At 45.0% G+C, this 21881-nt stretch overlaps 1 protein-coding gene across 1 annotated transcript in view; it reads right to left on the bottom strand.

Moving 5' to 3' along the window:
* The window catches only part of CREB3L2 (cAMP responsive element binding protein 3 like 2), a 109373-nt gene that overhangs the window by 15143 nt on the left and 72349 nt on the right, over positions 1-21881 (bottom strand). Inside the window, exons 3-8 of the mRNA XM_047694696.1 lie at positions 16798-16973; positions 15247-15334; positions 11546-11730; positions 9409-9555; positions 8330-8388; positions 6783-6851 (exon numbers count right to left, since the gene is read on the bottom strand). Coding sequence (XP_047550652.1) covers positions 6783-6851; positions 8330-8388; positions 9409-9555; positions 11546-11730; positions 15247-15334; positions 16798-16973 — 724 coding nt within the window. The remainder of the gene's footprint in view (positions 1-6782; positions 6852-8329; positions 8389-9408; positions 9556-11545; positions 11731-15246; positions 15335-16797; positions 16974-21881) is intronic.

The raw sequence follows: 21881 nt of genomic DNA on the forward strand, positions 1-21881 counted from the left end.
CAATTTAGAGAAAGGAGTACTCGTAGCAAACATTTATCTGGGCCAAGAGATTTTTTCACAACTTGTTAAATTGGAGTATCCAACTCTTGATTGAAAATGCAGATTTTGTCCTGTGATGAGATGTAAAAATAAACTTAGTGACTGTCCTCACGCAGCTCCTTGCAAAAGAGCAGTCCAAGGCAGCAGCAGCCAGCCTCACCCAAAATATATCATCACTTTGTATCTTGGGAGAGGATGAAGGGAAATTGGACAAAGCGTTCAGAAGTCGCCAGGAGGGCGAGACATACTCTTATCACAACTGGGAATACATCAACAGCCTCGTGGTTTTCTTTGTCTTTCATTTAATTTAGTATTCTACTGTTTCCTTTATTTATGAGACACAGAGAGGAAGAGAGAGAGAGAGAAAGAGGAAATGGTCATATAGTTATTACTGCCTTTTGTACTTGGAACATTCAGCTACCTGATTGCCCACCAGAGTAACAAACCAGAACCAGGGAAAAAGAATAAACTGGGGGTTTCCGATAACTTGCTGTGCCAGGAACTCGGGATAGATGTACTTTCCAACACATCTTCTAACACACCCGTGAGTGTAGGCACACGAACCACTCTCTGGATAAGTCAGCCTCCTACAAAGATGCGGGAACTTTTTTCCCCTCCTTCAAGAACTATCAGAACAGTGTTGTTCTCCAAATTCCCCATCATGAACCATTAGTGGGTTGTGGAAACACTCGGGTTGTCAGTGGTGAATTTTTTTTTTTAAAGATCTTATTTATTTCTTTGATGGAAAGAGAGAGATCACAAGTAGGCAGAGCAGCAGGCAGAGAGAGAGGGGGAAGCAGGCTCCCCGCTGAGCAGAGAGCCTGATGCAGAGCTTGATCCCAGGACTCTGGGATCATGACCTGAGCCGAAGGCAGAGGCTTTAACCCACTGAGCCACCCAGGCCCCCCAAATTGTGAATTTTTTAATGAAACAATCAGCTGGAACACACGGGATTGGGGGCTATCATGCATAGTAAATAAGCATCCATTTGTGAAGCCCTCCTACTAGTTATGCGTGTGGGGTAGACATTCCCATGGGATGCCTGGGTCACTACATAAAATGCAAAAGGATCACAACTGAAACGTCTAAGTGCCACTCAGCTGGCGCACCCAAGCACAATGATTATATATGGCTGCATATCAGGTTGCTTTATGACAGAAGAGCCAAGCGTCTGTGTCCTTCTGGAAAAAAAAAAAAAAAAAATCCCACCTGAATCCTTCCCCAACCCCATGCCCACCCTGGTCTTTTAGAGTTATTGGCTCAGAATTTCTGAGGGTTAGGAGGAGGGTGTTCAAAAGCTAAACCATCTACTTCCAAGTCCTGGGGTGGAGAAGGCTAGGACCTGGAGTACAGTGGACCATGATTTAAAGTTCCACACACTGCATAACGAGATGTAAGGAGACTCATGAACCATCTCCAAGACTTCTAAATACTGAAGTGTGACATATGCAAATAAATAACAGTCACAGGGTGCTAAAACCCTAACCTTTGCATAATATTTACGTATGATCTTTTACTTAAGCTTTGAGGGCTGTTCGTGGGGTTTTGGCCTCAATAGGAAAAAAAAAAGGATGCATTTTTTCCTTCCTCTTTCTGTGTAATCGCTGTATCAGGGGTTTGCTGTGCCGGGACCAGAGGACACTTATGAGATATTCCATTACCTACTTGTGCAGGACCAGGAACAAGAGAGCTCTAGAATGTTCTCTGGGGCTGTGGAATGGCTGACTTCACCACAAAATTATACTGACATGTCCTTCCAGTCTCTCCAGGGAACTCGGATTGGTACCCAAAGGGAGGTTTGAAATATTAGAAAGCTTATACTCTTCCCACAACCAGAAGTCATAAATACCAGAGAAATGAAAGTGAATTAAAGCAAGGTGAAGGTCTGTAGAGTGGTAAGTCGCATCATTCATCACTCCAGTGGCCTCCCCGAGTAGGACAGCAGGGGGGACTGGCAGTGACGGTCAATCTACAGAGAACAGGGGAGCCTGGGGAAGAGGGTAACAGTGTGTCATGCAAATGGGCACAGGCATAGGGGCCAAGCAGACAAATGAGGAGAGGTGGAACACGGCGAAAGCCCTGTGCACATAGCTGGAAAGAGCTGTATCAGGAACCACAGCAAGACAAGTGGAGGTAGACAGAGAGGGTTATAGCTGAGAGGACATGATACACCATGCAGGACTCCAGGCACACAGCAGCCAGGGTTCAAACTCCTGACGCACCAGCTTCGGGGGTGGCCCCCTGGTGGCTTGGTCTACCCTTCGGAGAAGAGACTTGGGGTAGGGATCCACGCAGGCCCCGGAGATAACCCAAGGCCCCTGGGGCAGGGAATTCCAGAATCCCAGGTTACCAGGGTGAGGACTGAGGGGGTAGAGTAAGAACTCCACATGCAAACATCGCCTTGGGCCTGCTGACTATCTTCCCAGGGACAGACGTGTGGCTAGAGGTGAGCCAGAGCAGGGTCCCCAAAGACACAAGTCCAAAGCAAGGCCCTCTTATTCAGGTTTAAGTTAGCCCTGTGCTGGGCGAAGGCAGTGGTCCTTGAAAGAGAAAGGGGGACAGCAGAAGAAAAATGAAGATATGCATCAAAAAACTTGAGTGGCTGAGGTCTACCGTTCTACCTTTAGACATTTGGATGACCTGACCCTCACGGTGCCTCAGTTTCCCCTTCTACAAAATGAAGTGAGTAGAAGTCAAATTAGGTAGTCTGTGCTAACATGGAATCCAGGCCTAAGCTCCCATGCATGGCTCCACACATCGGGGTGGAAGGAGAGGGCCTGTGGCTCATAGCCTGACAGAGGCAAGGGGCAAAATATGAAACCAGAGGGCCAACAGAACCACCAACACCTGAAACTGCTGGGCTGAGCGGTGTGGGTCACCTGCACAGGATTCCTCTGGAATGGGACAAGGGTAGGGCTGTCCAGAGGACCTGCAGCTTAGAGGGGTGAGGGATGAGCATGGGAAAGCCAGCATGATCGTCCAGCAGCCACACACACACACACACACACACACACACACACACACACGCCTCACCCGGACCTTGTAAGTGAAAATGTATTTCCTGATTGAGCGCAGGAAGACAGGCCCCCTGGGAAGCTGTCTCTCTCTCATCTCACACATCTCCTGATGGCATGCAATTAGGGGCTCGCCTCAGCAGAGCAAGTGTGAAGGTGCTTTCGCACGGCTTGGCTCTGCTCCAAGAGACTCCGGGTAAGGCTGCAGAAGTGTTAAGAGCATTTCTTCATTTTCTCTCCCATCCTCACCCCCTTCCAGCTTCCTGAGCTCAGATAAAAGGGTCTTTACACCTAGAAACCAACAATGCGCTCTACTAGGTGGCCATTGCTAAGTCCAGCATTAATCAAAAGATTCAGGATTGACTCTGAATTGGAGTGCTCACTTTTATCCAGAGAGATGGAAAAGTCCCTCTTGGGGTGTAACACAGAAGTAGGAAAATGAAAAAATCATCTTCCTTTAATGTGGTCAACAAGGAAATAGCCACTCACTTTCCCCACCATGCCAGGTCCCATGACATCATGGCGCCCACGATCTCCCAGCCCACACCAGAGATGTAGGATCCGGTTCAAGCCCAGCTCTTCTATGTCTATCCAGCTACCTCCAAAGGATGATAATCCAAGAAACACGGCCAGGAACACAAACACAGGTGTGTGTTCATTAGGCCCAGCCCTGTACTTAGTTCAAACACCGTGTCACCGACGCAATGTTGTGTGAGCAAAGGGACCAAAAGTCTCCCTTGCCAAATGCCCAAACCACCACCTCCTCATGACAGATGGATGGCAGGAGACTGTCAAGGTTACATCAGAGTCACTGTGGTTGGTGCTATGTCCTCAGAGCAAGGCGAGGCCCTTGAGGAGGGGAAGACGCCAAAGGGATGCAGACCCACTTTCCTTGTCTCAATAAGAATAGCCCTGCTTTAATTTCTTGACCTCTCAGGCTAACACATTAAAAATTACTTAGAAATTATAACCCCAGGAGTCCCCTGATAAGATTATCTATGGGAAGACTACAGGTCAGCCAACTGTCAGACACAAAAAAAGGGTTGTCTGCCCGCAAGGTGAGTTTTGAAGGCAGAGAACAGATACAGGGCCGCCAAGAGACAGAGCAGGCCTGGGGCACGTTGTTTTTTCAGTGGGGGTTCCAATAGGCTAAATGCTGGGAAGAATTTCCACACAGTCCATGAAGAAGAAAAGACGAAACTCATCATTGACTCCCAGGGAAGAACATGAGATAGGCTGACCCCACGCTCAAATACACCATATGTTCCCATAACTCCTGTTCTAGAATAACTAATATTATTGAAATCGCCATGGCCATTATTTAAAAAGATAAAAGTAATTGGCAAAACACAGATTGTGTTACACAGAATCAGATGTACTTTATGTCAGTGTTCCTCACACGATAGCTCTTTATCAGCTTCTGACAGAAATAAGGACTCTGAGAAAATACACTAATACGAAAATATGTCCACTGCATTCTGTTAAATGGAAAAGCTCTTAATGAAAGAGGATGTGTATATGTATAAATACGTATGTATAAAATATTACAAAATATAAATATCTCTGGGTGAAAAGATTGCAATTTTTTCTTTTTTAACTATAGTTTCTGATTTTTTTCTGTGATGAGGAATATATTACATGTGTAAGTTTGTTTTTTTTTTTTTTTGAGACAGAGAGAGAGAGAGAGAGCGAGCGAGCACAAGTGAGGGGGTGGCGCAGAGGGAGAAGCAGAGTCCCATAGGGAGCCCTATGCAGCGTTTGATCCCAGAACCTGGGGAGCATGACCCAAGCCTAAAGGCAGACATTCAACCCAATAAGCCACCCAGGCACCCGGGTTGTTTTTTTAAGTTTAAAAAATATGGGGGCGTCTGGGTAGCTCAGTCATTTAAGCCTCTGCCTTTGGCTCAGGTGGTGATCTCAGGGTCCTGGGATCCAGCCCCACGTATGGCTCCCTTCTCAGCGGGGAATCAGCTTCTCCCACTCCCTCCCTCCCTGCTCGTGCACACACTCTCTCTCTCAAATAAATAAATAAAATCTTTTTTAAAAAATATGATACAGCACGGTCAGCCGGGAGAGGGGAGGAGAGGCCTTTCGCAGGAGAAGCTGGGCAACAGAGCACTTCTAATCACAAGCACCCCGCTCCCCAAAGCTGAGCCCGTACTGCACCTCTGCTGCCCCCGTGTGGCTGCGAGAAGACCTGGCACCTGGAGCCCTTCGACAAGGACGAACCCGGATCCAACTCCAGGATTATCTTGGATACATTCTTCTTTCTCTTTCACCAGTTCATAATGTGGATTTGTCCCACTCGTGAACATGGAGCATTATAAGTGCTAGGACGGGCGTTCAGGACACTAACAAGTGGACACAGACTCTGGTAGGGGTTCAGGACCCAGAGATCTACTACGGCAGGAGTGAAGTTGGAGGTAAGAAGGGGCAAAGCCTCAGGAGACTACTTGACCACAGGGAACCATGAAAACAGAACCCTAAAGCGGTACTGGAAACTGTCTCCTTTGCTGAGAGCACCTGGAGCAGGGGGTGTTTATTTACTTCTGCCATCATCTGTGGAGCACCTGAGGTGACTGCCCTTGACCTGCTGTTTGAGGACATACGTTCCCAGAAACGCAGAGGGAAGTCCAGTGGGTTACAATGTCCGATGTTCCCACTGATGGCAGTTTAAACTTAGGAGTAGAAAAGCCTGCTGCCTAAGCATCACACCATGAAGATGGGAGCCAAATTGAGTGTTATCAAATGACAGGCAAATAGATTTAACCTGATCCCTTAATGATTGCAAAATCATTATTAGACATTAATGCTAAGCCTTGAAATGATTAAGTAATATTCTTCTTACCTAAAATGCTATTTTTCTTGGCTTACATTGTCAGATCTGTAACAACTAAGGGCAACAGGATCCCCTAACGAATATTTTAATTTTTAAAGTGTAGTAGGCACTGCGTACACATACACACATTCTAGATAAACTCCCCAACTCTTAACCGTATACCTTTTTCTTAATCCTATACCTCAACCTCTTTCTCTTGCATATGACCCAGGATAACACTCAATACACTTCTCCTACATTTAGGCTCCAGAACCAGATTGCCTGCATTCAAATGCAGCTCTATCATTTATTGTGTGACTTTGGGCATATCACCTACCCGTTTGAGTCTCAGTGATCTCCTCTATATAATGGGGATATGAATAGAACCACCTCATAGGGCTGCTGGAAGGTTAAGGAGTTGACATCTGTGAAGTGCTAAAAACAACACCTGACAAGAAAGGGCTAGAAGAGCCCGTTAACTCACTCTGTCCTACAGATATTTTTTTAAATGGGTTTGAAATGTCATTAATTTTTATAAACTGTAACTTAAAAAACAAACCTGGTGTCCTCTTTTCTTTTCACGAATAAACACCTTCTGTTACTAAGATTGGGTGATGATGAAAAGGCCAGTCCCTCCCATCCACCTCTAAAGCTGAATGTCTTTTTCAGGAGAAACCAACTTACCATCTTTATTCTCCTCCAAGCTTCCTGCCATGTATTTTAGGAAAAGTAAAGAGTGTGTGTGTGTGTGTGTGTGTGTGTGTGTGTGTGTGCAAGTGTACATGTGTGGAATATGGCCATCCTGAGTGCCTTCACACCTTCCTCCTATTCTGGTCCTGGACCTGCCCTCCCCCCCTTCCCCCACTTTCCATTAGGCAGTTTCAACAGCTCTTCACTCCAGCGACACTCACCTATTGGTGTTCTCTAGAACCTCTACCTTCTTCCGAAGCTCCAAGTTCTCAGTTGAACAAGACTCCACCCTACAGAGGAGCAAAAGAGAAGACAATTAGTTGTTTATCAGTTGAGCAAATGCAGGTGGGGTTTGGAGAAGGAGGACTGGGCATCAGCTACTCTAGGGAAGTGAGGGAGAGAGCCTAGCCAACCTCAATTGGGAAGAAAGGTAAGAAGACAAAAGAAAAAGAGAGAGAGAGGTGAGTAATACGTGCCTCAGAACAAGAAAATGAATAAGGGGGGGCCTGGGTGGCTTAGTGGGTTAAGCCTCTGCCTTTGGCTCAGGTCATGATCTCAGGGTCCTGGGATCAAGCCCCGCATGGGGCTCTCTGCTCAGCAGGGAGCCTGCTTCCCCCTCTCTCTCTGCCTGCCCCTCTGCCTACTTGTGATCTCTCTCTATGTCAAATAAAAAAAAAAAAAAAGAAAAGAAAATGAATAAGGATGGTACAAACTGTAAAGTCCTAAAGTGTTCCAACCTCGATTTCTTTTATTTCATCCCTATTGCTCTCAATGTCCATCATTCATCTCCCTCATCTACAGGAGCCTGGATGTTGCTGGCTGTAGTCTTGGCCAGAAGGGCTGATAGGGAGCCAAAGGGCTCAGGATAGACAAGAGGGGAGGACAAATATGCAGCGCCTCAAGACAAGGAATCCAGCTGCAGGAATATGCCTCCCAGAGGCACTAAAGACCATCTTGACCCTGAAGCCTACAGAAAATAATGGAACGGCATGGGACTACTTCATGCTCAATTACCAACACCTAACCTAGGAATGTAGACACACTAACTTTCAGTAGGAAGGTCAAGAATTGGCCAGGATCTGCTCTTCTCCCCAGACACACAGGAAGATTCACTTCCGGGTCAGGGGCCTCATTTCCGGGTCAGGGGCCTCATTTCCATCTTAAACGATATTTGTTGGTCAAGTGGAGAACTGTATTTCTAAGGCTAATACAAAATTGCATCTCATTCGTGTTTTTCTACAGCCCTCCTGATATTTTGGACCACTCAGAAGAACAAAGGGTATCTTCGAGTGTTTTTGTGGGTAGTAGCTAGCTAGAAGCATGAATTACAGTGGACGGAAAGTAATGAACGCCGGCCGCACTCGCTGCACTGCCCACGCGCCTTCTCTAGGGCGTGAGGGATGAATTAGCACTGTTCCTTTCGGCGGGAACAGTGCCTCTCCTCTGAGGAGAGTTCCAGGATCGGGAATGAGTGTTAATATTTGCACTTGTTTGAAAGGAAGCCTTCGAGGACTTACTCTGGTTAGAAATGCTGTGGTACCAACCCCTGCTAAGATTGAGTGCATTTTTTAACTTAAGGCCGTCCTTGTAAAGCCTCCCCCCTCTCAAATCCACTAGGTGGCAGGCAAGACCTAGGGGATGGACCAACGGGCTTTGATGGCGGCCAGAATGAACTTTATCCACTTTCCCTGAAAACAGAAGCTTGGCACACTCCCATTTTCCCTCGCAGATCACCCAGTAACACACCCAGTTTCGGCAGGAGGCTTACTTTTTCTCCAAGCTGTCCATGTATTCTTTCTTCTTTCTCCTACTTTCCTGGGCAGAAATCTGACACAGAAGGGGAGAAGAAAGGATTAACTTCCTGCCGGCTCTGGAAGTCAGTTGTGTGTAAATGGAAGAGAGGAGTCTGTTCTCACAGAAATCCCCAGAGTCCTGCTCATTTCTGTGGCCGTTCTTCATTGAGATACCCTGCTGGCTCATCTGTGAGTCATCTCTTCTGACCTCCCTGGTTTCAACCAGCCTGTGTGGTCACTAGTTCCCACCAAAGTGGGCCCCTCGTGGGAAGCCTGGCAGGCCTGAGTCAGAACAGAACATGTGGGTCACAAACCATCTGGGTCATCTTCAATAAATGATTTCAACTCCATGGGCCTCAGTTGGCTCAACTAGAACATGTACACCGAGACAGTTGGGCTTGGTCAGACATAACCCCCTTCCTGGTTCTGCACAGGGACGAAGAGTGGTAACTGAACTCTTTTTCTTTCTTTCTCTGTCTTTTGCCATCTGGCCTGTCTGTACCCTAGCCATGCCCCCTGACCTCACCAGTCCTGATTTGCCCTGTAGGGACCTAGGGCTAGGAGACTACTAAATCCAGGCATAGAACAGCAGACTACAGGATTTTTTTTTTAATAAAAAACCTAGTAAAGAAAAAAATTAAACACAATTTATATGAATTTATTTATAAATTATATACATGCCCACGAGAAGGAAATGTTGTGTACATTATAAAACAGAAACTTAAAAGTCTGATGTAAAAAATATTAATGGGAGTTCTAATGTTTTCCTCTTAGCCTCGAATGGATCCCCATGGGCACCAAGGAGTAGGCACACCCAATTTGGGATCCACTGACCCAGAGGATGGGTGGAGGGACTGGAGGAACACAGGGGTCAGTGGGGACTGTGTTCCTGCTCCCCACTGAGGGAAAGGGCAAGACTGAGCCTTGTCCCTCTTGTCGTCCCTCCACGAGATGGGCCAGTGTTGGCCACTGGGAAGAGGGGGAGTGTGGGTACCCAGGCTTAATTCTTGTCATGGTCTCTGATCATAGAAGCACCTCGATTTAAAGGGCTCACCTTGTTCTTGATTTTCCTCCGAATCTTCTTCAAAGCTTTCTCCTCTGATTTTGTTAGAGGCAATTTGGTGGGGATGGGATAGCCCTCGGCGATCAGGGTCCTCTTCTCCTCTTCTGTCAGGACCAGTGGACCTGACCCTTGCAGTTTCTGTGCAGATTAAGGGGCAGAAAAAGGGTCAAAGCAGAACAACTGGGCAACACGCAAGAAACTTGCAAAATTCAGGGGCACTTGGGTGGCTCAGTGGGTTAATAAGCCTCTGCCTTTGGCTTAGGTCATGATCCCAGGGTCCTGGGATCGGGCTCTCTGCTCAGCAGGGAGCCTGCTTCCTCCTCTCTCTCTGCCTGCCTCTCTGCCTACTTGTGATCTCTCTCTCTCATGTCAAATAAATAAATAAAATCGTTAAAAAAAAAAAAGAAACTTAACAAAATTCTGAGAGAAAAGGATGCTCATATGCTTCAGGTGAGAGATGAGTAGTCTGAAGTGGAAGCAAAGATGGAGAACACAACCAAGGATTATCACTCAAGGGAAAGGGTGAAGAAACCTCCACCCATCAATTTCCGGAAGGTACCCCAATGGGTAAAACATCAAAAGAAACATTACAGGATTCATTTCCCACATCTCGAGATTTCATGGCCTTGGAGTGATGGGGGATTCACTTGGAGCTCTTGGTGAAAGAGTGTCCTTATTCTCCTGAAAACACAATTTTGCAAGATGCTCTCCACATACCAGGGGTCACTTCTTGTCCCCCACTAAGAGCTAAGGGGCCAGGGCTCCCAAAAATACACCTGCAGGTACATCTCATGGAAGTCTCTGGCTTTGGACAGTCCCAGATTGTTCATCAGCAGTGAAGACAAGGACTATAGTTCATCTCATGTGGCCCATCATAGAATGATGAAGCTGAGCGCCAACAACGTCTGAGCCCCACATTCAGTGTCATGGAACAGTCCAAAGAAAAGGCATCTCTCAAGTCATAGCTTGTGATCAAGACTGAGACTGAATTAAACACATGGAAGGCTGAGGGAAGTAAATGCTATGCTGTAATACAACTCAAGGTGCATTCCGAATCTGGGGAGAGAGACACATGAGTGTGTGTGATAAGGAAAGGCTTAAGGGTAGGTGGGAAGACTGACATTGGGTTAAAAGGAAGGGGATGATTTACATAGAGAGAGAAGGGCATTCCAAGCAAAAGGCAGTATTCCAAAAAGCACTTGAAGATGCTATCCTGTCTAGAATGGATAGGAAGTTTTTGAAACAGCAAAGGGTCAAGGTGCCCAGTATAAAGTAGAAGTACTGGGGTTTGATACCAAGAGCTAATTGAAAAGCACAAACAAGACACTGTAGGGGTGTGACACCGGGAGGACTTCCTAACACGGCCACAGATCCAGAACTCTGTGGGGCATGCTGACTGAGAGATGATTCTTACAAAATTTTTAAATATCTCATCTCATTCAAATGTTCTGTATATATGACATAAATTCAATAAGGTTAACAATAATTTTATCATTTTTCAGATTTCATAGAAATCAATGAATTCTTCAGAATAGTAAAATGTTAATTCTCAAAAAAAAAAAATGTTAATTCTCTGTCTCCATTTTTATCTGGGACAAGGTGCCCTTATACACATTAGGGATGAATGATGACTTGTGCTTTCCAACACGAGTCTCTGGGTTGGGAGTCATACCATAGGCAAGAAAGGGTTAAACTATACTTTTGAGCGTTCAGCAACAAAACATTTCATCTCGGACAAAGTTTTAGGTTCATCAAAGACTGTTTATTTGAAAAACAAGTTATTTCCTATCGTAGGCCACAGGATTACCGAAAGTGATAGTAAGTATTTGGGACGTGATTTTGAGGAGGAAGGCAACACAACAGTGTGACCCCTTCTGCTCTGGCTGTGTCCAATGAAACAAACAAGCAGTAAGGGGCATGTGCACAGGGAAAGGGAGAGGATGGTGTTAGCATGGCGAGATCAATAGGCAGGTCTTTAAAAGTGTTCTTCAAGGTGGCTATCACCCCACTTTAGCAACTAAACCTAAGACTTCCTTACAAGAACAAAAGTCAAGTGGCCTTGAAGGACACCGGCTCCCAGCGAAGCTCCAAGGGACCAAAGGGTAAGGGCTGCGGGCGAAATACTCACGTGAGGGGCCGTGAGGAGAGGGGAGCTGGACAGGGCCGAAGGGGCCCGCGCCACGGCTCTGGCAGGGCTGTGGGTCTGTGGCAGGCCGAAGGGGTGCAGGCAGGGGTTGGGGCTCAGGCTGCCCTCTGAGTCGCTGCTGTGGCTGCTGGGAGGGGTGGGGGGTAAGTGCAGGTGTTCCACGGAGGCTGAGGGAAAGAAAGCGGGTTTCATCCATCAGACAGCAACGAAACAGGACTCGGAGGCGGTCAATCAGCTGCACTTCCACACAGCTGAATGCGGGTCAGCCGAACAAAGGGATGGAGATTCTACATGTGGGGATAGGGAAAGATCTCCAGTGTATTTTGTTAGGGGGGAGGGGGTAACATCAAGGTGCAGAATGGTATATCAAGGAGCCCTCCTTTTGTATGAAAGAGGAGAGCAGGTGAATACAGACTCCTATTTGTTCGTCTCTGCATAAAGAAACATAGGAAAAACATACGAAATTAATAAAATTATGACCTCTTGGGGGCTGGGGGAAATTAGGGTAAGCCGTGGCAGGGCGCATAACTTCTCACTGTATTCGCTTCTTATCATTTATATCGTTTGACTTGTGAACCATGTTAATGGATCAGGTGCTTAAAAAAAAAAATTAACAAAACCTGGAGCCTGAGAGCATTCAAAAAGGCTGTTTTGAGAAAAGTTCATTTGTTTCTGAAGGAATGTGCATGGCAGGGCCCCCAGGCAAGACGCCTGACATTCTTCCTTCAGAAAATCCTAAATCCATCTTGTAGCTAGGTAGGTAGGCATTGGAAAAAGGGTGTGTGTGTGTGTGCGCGCGCGTGCGCGCCTGTGCGCGTGCATGTGTGTGCTGGGGGGGCCTTGCTGCTCCACAGTCCCTTGGCCTCCCCTTAGGGAGTCACAGACAGGCTGTTTGCTGGAACGTGTGAGCCACAGTCGGTGTCATCAATCACACATCTCCAGGGCAGCGGGGATGGGCTCCAGAAGGCAGAATCCACTCTGAGTTCAAACTTATGGACAAAAGAGCTCTCCTTTTTCTGGTCTCCTTTCTATTCCAGCTAAGCCGAAGTGCCTTGAGAGGCAGCCACTGTTTCTGAGCCAAGGGGCACAAACTTGGATAAGCCTTTCACCCCACACTGCTTCGGGGTCCCCAAGACAACCGAGCCCTTTAGTACCAAAGGTGCAGCTTGGCCGGAGGAGAGCTTGGGGTCACGTAAAGGCTTCAGCCTCCTCTTCTCTCCTGTAACCAGAGACCGCCTGAGGTGGGAAGGGCCTTCTGAGACACAACTGACCCACCAGATCCCACCCAGAGCCAGTCATGTGCCTCCCAGACATCCCTCCTGCTGCCCTCCCTGCTATTCACAGTGCACAGCTCTTTCTCTGCGTCTTCCTCTCTTTGTCTTTTTCTAACATAGTACCTTCACTAGATCCTTCCCCTTTTCTCTGACAAAGTCTTGCCAAAGAGCCCCCTGGGCTTTGTAGAGTCTGCGGGCACTTTGAAAGCTAAGGAATATTCTAAAATAATCCTAATGCCAACATCCCTGCCAACGGTTCCAGGGGCCTTAAATATGCTTCCCCCTCTCCCATCCCTGCCCAGAAGAGTCCAGAGAGTGTCAACCAAGGTGTCCAATGGCTTCCACAAAGAGGCCATTGGACCGAGGTGTCTTTCAAGCCATGGTCTATGTGAGCAAACCAAGATCGATGCCTGTAGACACATCAAGGTTACCAAATTGAAACCCAAGGACAACCAGTCACAGAGAACCAACTAGGCTTTAAACAACAGCCACTCAAGAATCTCCTGACTTTGCTTCCGCAAAGTATCGAAGTCTCTCCTGAGCGCCCAATGGTGGAAGGCTCCCAACACCTTCTGGTTTGGCGCTGCCAATTTGAATACACTTTTTCTCCAATAAACTCCTAAAAATTTTAATATGCCTCAGTTTATCTTTTAACAATGGTGGGAAAAACCACCACCACCACAACAACAACCAAACCCAAGAGCAAAACCTATCAGGGGCTCCTGCTGCCTGCCACACCATGCTGTTACATTCAGGAAAACTAGCCAACTGCACCTAGAGCTTACTTGCCCCTCTCCCTTAGCACAGTCTAAATTATTCTAACATTTTTTTTCTTTTCCAGGCAGAAGGTGCTCTACAAAAAAACAGAAATGGCGTATCAGGAAAAGTGAGAGAAACTCAAATTTCCTTGTTCCTGCTTATTAAGAGCTTCTGACCTGGCTCTAGGTGCCTCGGTATCAGATTTCTAAATATCACTTGAAATACCAGTCTCAGATTACTTGAAAGGTCTGGGGACAGCAAGCTACTTTGCCTAGAAGCTCCACTGCTTCTAAGATATTGAATTTCCTCCTCTCTGTTTATCTAGGATAATGAGGAAGGACAGCCCGCCACTTACTTTACTTTCAAAATGTTTCTTCTCTAGTGATCCCTGAGTCTGAAGCCTGAACCATCATTGTTACAGTTAGGACACTTTCTGAAGCATATGGCAACATAAACTAAAAGAGCAAGATGTATTGGATAGTCTTCATGAAAAAGAAAGGAATTACTTTAGAACAGTAAGTAAGCGGAAAGCACTAATGGATAACACTCCGTGGAAAGATATATTGTTTCTAAATGGATTCTAGTCGATACTGTTAATTTCAAAAATGTAATCGTTTCTTACTGATAACAAAGGCGAACACAGCCCTGATTAAACTGTCACAGATAAAATCCCGAGTTCCTAGCGGAATGAAGGACGTTATGCTTTCATGAGAACTGCTCATTTGTCACACCCACACATTTTCTATGACAAACACATACATGACTTTCTTATTTGTTGACCACACTAACGAACTGTCCTAACCTCGTCCAGAAGACATCAATAAAAAGATGACAGTAGGTCTGAAGGCACAAAATTTAAAGCATAGGGCCCAAGCAGGGGTATCTCCATTTTTAAAAAGGCCAAAAAAAGCCTCCTTAGACTTTATGACACTTGTTGCGGGGGCGGGGGGAGGGAGGCGGTGGTCAGTGTTCAGGATTCCCCAGTATGGGCTTCGTCTGAGAACGAGAGGGAGAAGTCAGAAAGAAACTGACGCAAAGAAAGAAAAAGTGAAAAGCATGACAGCTTAGAATACGACATTGGGATGCATGAACTAATTTGTAACTAGGAAAGAGGCTCCTTGCAACTACTGTCCTCCAAAGTCAGCATCTAAGCACAGTGAATGATCAAATCATGGATTCACTTGACAAAGGGTTTAAACTGAGTTGTTTTAAACAGGCCAGGTGCCTTCGTGGCTATGCGTCTAGTGGCCTCCACTGCGCACGCCCTCAGAACAGAGAACGGGGCGTGATTCACACATTCACACCCAGAAAGCTAACTTACTTTGTTCACCAACGCTCAAGTCACAGCTGACCATAAAAGTTCGGGGAAAAAACGCCTCTGCTAGGAGTAAAAGTAAAATACAAGGCTTAGCATAAAAGCCTTAAGCATATACACATATTTAGATAAACGATTTAAGCATGTAACGCAGAGGGGAAATTAAAATTTAGCTTTCAACATTTGTACTTAGAACCAAGGTTTTCGAGAGCAGAGCTATTTCAGAGAGCAGGCGATGCCTGCGCTACACATTAACGCCAGCACTCTCTCCCACACCCCCTTTCTCCACACACCGACATCCGGGGCCCCAAAGAAGCCAGGGAGAGCAGACGGACCTTCTTTCGGAGAGAAGTTGAGGAACTGATCCACTTCATGGGGCTCCAGCTTGATTTTAGGTATAATGGTCTGGCACGAGGAATCAACCTAGAGGAGGAATTTCAAACAGTTTTTAAAAACCAGGAACAAACCTAGAGGGACACCAGGGGAGCGACTTGTCATTCAACTATGTGTCTCCCTCTCTGGGCAGCCCCGCTTCTCCGGGCTGAGCGCAAGCAGGTTCTTTCTCTGACAGGCAGGAGGCTTCCTTTACTTAGACTTTCTTTCACCGCCTAACCTGGCACTTCAGCTGACCAAGCCCTCGGGATTCCAAAGTTAAAAAACCAAGCCTCCTCTTTCTATTGTTTTTATCATAACATAAACACCATAAAATAGTTTGGCAACTTTGAAAAGGGTCACAGGCCTCCAATAGTTTGTCCTACAGCAGGAGCTGCCTGAACCAAGGGGCCTGTGATCCCCTCCAGGCTCCCTCGGGACTGACAGTGTCAAACCATGAACACGCGGTACAGAAAGAAGAAAAGGTCTCTGGCCTATGCATGGAGCGAGGCCAAGACCCTGTCCTTGCTTAGTTACACACTAAAAAATCAACCGAATTGACATCTCATGGTTTGAGAAGACTGAGAGACGTTCTAGAAGCCCAATGTAATGAACAGACACAGGCCGCCCATGAGAAAGGAATTCTAGAGCGCAGCTGTAGTGGGGCTCTGTCCACAGTCTCCCACTTTTCCCAGAGGGGTTGTAGAGAGCGCTAAGAACAAGTGTGCACCAAAGCTTTCTACTGCTTCTGTGTGACCTCTTCCTAAAAAGGCATAGGTAGATAGGACGCCTTGCTCAGAGAAGTTCTGACTTAACATCAGTGGAGCGATTGTTTATAAACCTTTGGTTTTGAACTTTAGGAAACTCAGGACTGTCTTTCAACATCTGGAAGAAGATATCCACGTATGATTCTGGTCCACCACTGCACACTGGAAATGCCTGGAGAGAAGGTGGGGTAGGCATGTAGGCATGGAATCGAACAAGAAAGAAATGCCCAATTTAGTATGTTTTCCATGTGTAATACATTAAAAGTTGGCAGGTGGGAGATCCCCAAATTGGGTTGGAGCAACTCCACATTGCACAAAGAGAGGAAAACATAACACAGGAAACAACACTTCCCTCAGCGCCGGCATACAAGCCAAGGATTGCATCATCATTTAGCCCCTCTTTCCACTGGCCTAAAAATCAATCCCATGAGGAGTTTGGTTTTTTGTTTTTTCTTTTTTTTTAAACCATGGATATCGGTCTATTTATCTTAATTTTGTAACAGCAGTCATCGGAAAAATGAAATCAGACTTGCTACCAGTTTTCTGAACAATGCCTTCAAAGGAAGTGGCATAATCAATGCTGATCCCAAATCAACACAGCCTTGATATATACATACACACATACGCAATTACGTACCCTGAAACATCTAGAACCCTTAACTCCAAAAATGGTTAAATGCCTTATTGGAGAATGAGGATCCATGTCTTTTGATCCAATGTGTGTGTAGGGAAGAAAAGTGAGCATACCCCAGTATTCATTTCCAGCGGAGGTTCCTCCTTCTCAAAAGGGGTGGAGATGGCTGTGATGGTCAGAGTGACGGAGGGAACAAGTCCTGGGGGCGGCTCCTCTGTAATCGGCTCTGTCTTGATGGTGGTTGATGGAAAGTCCGTAGACAGGTACCATTTCTCACTTTCCACTTCATCTGTGGGGAAAAGACAAGCACATGTACGAATCTGGTCGGGGGTATCAGACGTAAGTAAAACAAGTGACCACTGACCCTGCTCCTCAGAAAAGAGTTCCAACCATAGGTTACTGAGAGTAGAATAAGAGGAAATAAAGTGAGGATGTGAGAGAGGAGATAAATGGACAACGAAATGAATGGTGGAAGTAAGAATCTATACTTGCATTCGTTTGAGTGTAAGTACGCCTAAAGGAACCTCAAGGATCCACGTCAAAGAAACCTGCCTTCCTGGCCAGGGCAGGAAGGAGGCTGGGTGGACGGGAAGCAGGACAGGAGGGAGAATCTCCATGTGTGATGTTGTATACCTTTTGGTTTTCAAATTGAGTGACTATGTTATCTATTTAAAAGTAAATAAGCACATTTTAAAAAGATTTATTTAGGGACGCCTGGGTGGCTCAGTTGGTTAAGCAGCTGCCTTCGGCTCAGGTCATGATCCCGGCGTCCTGGGATGGAGTCCCACATCGGGCTCCTTGCTCATCAGGGAGCCTGCTTCTCCCTCTGCCTCTGCCTGCCATTCTGTCTGCCTGTGCTTGCTCTCTCTCCCTCTCTCTCTCTGACAAATAAATAAATAAAATCTTAAAAAAAAAAAAAAGATTTATTTATTTGCGTGGTGAGGGGAGGGGCAGAGGGAGGAGAGAGACTCTCAAGCAGATTCCCCGCTGAACACAGAGCCCGACAGGGGGCTCGATCTCAGGACCCTGACACCAGGACCCAAGCTGAAATCATGAGTTGGATACTTAACCAACTGAGCCATGCAGGTGCCCCAATAAGTACACTTAAAATTAAGAAACAAATGGTGTATAACCAGAGTCTCAGGAGAGAGGTCTGGGGACCACGGTGAGGTGGGCTCTGTTCTTCTCCCAGTGGACAGTTACTTGTTTTCTTTTCTTATTATTTTTTTTTTTTTCTTCTCACCCCCTATTGTTGTCCTCTGGTTTCCCTACAATCCCAGTTATGCCTTAAGCCTGACCTAGACCTCTGGAACTTTACTTAGCCCTCTGTGAAACTTCAGAGTTTGTAACAAACTTCTGCCTTTACTGAAATGGACCAAATATCTAGAGAAAAGAGCTGGATCTTGACAAGCGTGGATCTTGGCTTGCTACTGGCTTTCATGATGATGACAGGCCTAGAGATCAGGACAAAGGAATAAGAACAGACAGAAGCACCTCTACAGTAAACATGCATTCTTTTAGGAGCTCACGTTCACCTGTTTCTTACCAAATTACTTCTGAGCCACTAGCCAAGCACAGCCCTGGAAAAGGAGGGAGACGGGCAGAAAAGACAAGACAAGGGGATTGCAAACAGGTGCAGAACAAGAAAAAACAAGTCAGAAATTCCCAAAGTCAGCATTCCTCACCTGAAACCATGTTTACTAAAATGAGGCTAAAATAAAGCAAAGATACATTCCTTGCTTCATGAAAATGTTTAAACACACACACATAGTTAGTGAATGATTACGATACAGAAGAGCAAAGTTGTTCCCATTAGGAAATAATTCTACACTCAAGAATTGGACTCAGTGGGAAATCAAGCTTTCTTAAGGAAAGGTATGTGAAGATCGTTTAAGAACTGCTAGACCTGGGAAAAGAGTGGGCACAGAAGCAAAAAACGAAAAGTTCACAATTATTAAAATTGCGCTTCCTAAGCAACTTCCTTGAAACTCAAGAAAACATTAGATTCACATGTACAAAGGAGAATGATGTGCCCCCCTAAATCGAATTTGTATCTGACTTGATTAATTATCCCAGCCCTGTATTTCCTGAGGCAAAGTAAAGATGGGCAAGACTTCTGTGGGTAGAAGATATTTTCCTTTTGGAACTGGTTCTAAAAAGCTGCTGATTGCTATGGTGTGATGGGAGAATTTCCATCATTTGCAGGGGGCTCACCACGTCCTGGCCGAGGGGGAGGGGGAAGGAAACAAAGGGCCTTTTGATGGCAGCCAGAGGAGAGAGACCACGTTGGACTTGACACAAAATTCTGCTGGCCACATGGACTCCCTGAACAACTTAGAGAAGCAACTGGATGAAGAGCCAAAAGAAGATTCTAATGCCTCTTCCAAAATGAGCTTAAGAACTAGAAAATTCTGTCACCAGCAAGGAAGACACACTCAGGACAGACAGATCTGGGGAAGGGCTGGAGAGACAGAGGACACAGATTCCACTTGCTCTACTTGGCAATGACATATGGATGCCTCTTCCTTTGTGAAGTCAACACTTACAGCCTGTCCGCACGAGCAGCATTTATCCCTGCCAGAGACTGGGAGGGAGATAGCAAGATGCAATACGGCCTCAGAGTATATTAAAATTAACAGTAAGGAGCCATCGCTGAGAAAAGGTCCCACCAGGAAATTGTGAGATAAGGCCAGATCCTCAGGCTGTGCACTTATGACTACTATAATGAAGCTTAATTCACGGGGGTGGGGGGAGAAAAGGCAAAAATAAAAACAAAAGGCAATATAGAACTATAAGACAAAATAAAGACAGGTAAATGCAATCAGTTCTTCCCGTGTAGCTAAGTCATCCTCAAACATGGGACAAGATGGTTGATATTCCTAATGCTCAATGTCCTGCGAGCCTATTTTAAAATTATATATAATTTAATTTTAAACACACACACACACAGTTAGTGAATGATTACTATATTCTATTATATATACTATATACTATATTCTATATGATTATTTTAAATTTTAAAATAATCATTATATATTATATTATATATAATATTTATACATATAATTTATATACATATATAAATATATGTATATTTGTATATATGTATAAAATTATTGCTATATCAGCAATGGAGACTGAAGGACAAACAATGATACTTGAACTACGAAGCAAAACCTCTCTCAAAGACACTGAACTCTTCCAAGTGAGAAGCCCAGGGAAGTGGCCTCTCTTCCCATGAGCTTTGTTGAGGACAAAACACTGGTGTTGCCTTTGTGCTTCCACTTCAATAAAGTAATTTATTACTCTAACTTGAAGATGGTGTTTGAATTAGAAAGGAGTTTAGGCCATCGAGCTCAAATACATCATTTTCTAATGAGGAAGTGGACACATAGATCCAGATTGCATGGTAAAATAGTGACCGTCCCAGATCCCTGCATTTCCAACCAGTAGTCCTTCCATCCAAGAAACAACTAAAAATGTAAATAAAGATTTGTGCACAGATATGCTTACTGTAACATTATTTTAATCACAAAACAATGAAAAGAACCAAAACAGTAAAGAGCAAGGGCAAGGTGAACAAATTATGATGCACCCATACATGAAACATTTATGTGGATAATAATATTACACATGCCAAGTCTTTTTAATAACAAGGCAAAGAAAGATTTATTATAGAATATTAAGAAAAAATCTAGATATACATTTATATATTATTAATGAAAAACTGAAAGGAAGCATATCAAAATGGTAAAAATATCTCTAAAGAATAATCCAGAACATGAATGACCTTTTTTCCCCCCCCTTTAGATTTTATATGATTTCTAGATTTTCTGTAGCAGGATATACTGTTCCTGGATAATCATACATGGACATGGCCTGCTTTCTCTGCCTGCTCTATTTTATGACGCCTTATGATGGTAATTATTAGATAGAGGCCCCAGTGGCTCAAGGGGGGCCCACTCAGAGTCCCTTGACTCAACAAGAGTCAATGAGTACTTTCATGTTTGTTATAAATTGCATAATTGGCTTCAGGTCTATACTCACCTCTCTATCCATGTCCACTGCCATGCAGTTTTGCAGTGCCTTCCCACTGTGGACTAATCCCCACCTCGGACTGGCCACGTGACTTGCTTTGGCCAAAGGGATGTTAGCTTCCTAACACAAGTAAGTCTTAAAATGCACTTGCACAACAGGACTTACATACTTGTGCTTTTGACATCCTAATGAAAAGGATGTGCCAGGACAATCTACTGACCCCAGGAGAAGGAGGACAGACACGTAAAACAGAATTTGGCCCACAAAGGAGCCTGATCAAGATCAGCCAATTCCCAGCCTTCCACAGGTGAGTGAATCTGGTTGAACCTAGGAAAATCACTCAACTGTCTTCTAGCTAAAGCAGCTGACCTCCAGCCAAGGCACAGATATATGAGCTATAATAACAAATGATTGTGGCTGAAGCTAGAGTCTTGGGGTGGTTTGTTACACAGTGACCTAGCTGGCTTATACAATCTAGCTGAATGTGTATACAAGAAATTAAATCCATTACATCAGAACCCATTGCAACAAAAGAGCTGCACTTACTTGCCATAATTCTTCTAAACCATCATTTGTGAACCATACCAATAAATTTGTAGAGTGACTGATTAGATCTACCTACCAGTCCCATCATAAAATAAATGTCTGCATATAGAACAAAGTCAGCCAGTATGAAGTTTGGTGAGAACAGCATTTCATTGGCAGTTGACATTAGAGAGAAGAGTGTTCATCCTAAACTACAAAGTGTTGGCTTGTTCTCTGTTTCTCCCTAAAAATAAATATCAAATCAGAGAAAACAAAATGACAAATGTAACCTATGAGGCAGGGTGTTAACAAAGGGCAGAGTGAAAGGAAGTGAGCAGAACACATATTACAATTTTCCACATGACCTTATTCTTGTAGTTTGATTTTATGGGCAAAAAGATCAGTAGTGCCACCATGGCTTAGAACTGGAATTATCCTTAGATGTTCGAGTTATTGGCTAAACTACAAAAACAAGAGTCAATACACTCTACACCCCCTAATTTCTAAAACCTGAAGCTCAGATATTGAGTGGAAAAAAATTTTTTTTCCCCTAAATTGTGTTTACATTGCTTTAAAGTTTCACTTTGGAAGGAAAACATTACCCAATAACTAAGGTCAGTAGCGCATACTGCGG

This window comes from Lutra lutra, chromosome 11 (assembly GCF_902655055.1).
Source record: "Lutra lutra chromosome 11, mLutLut1.2, whole genome shotgun sequence".
Lineage (NCBI taxonomy): Eukaryota > Metazoa > Chordata > Mammalia > Carnivora > Mustelidae > Lutra > Lutra lutra.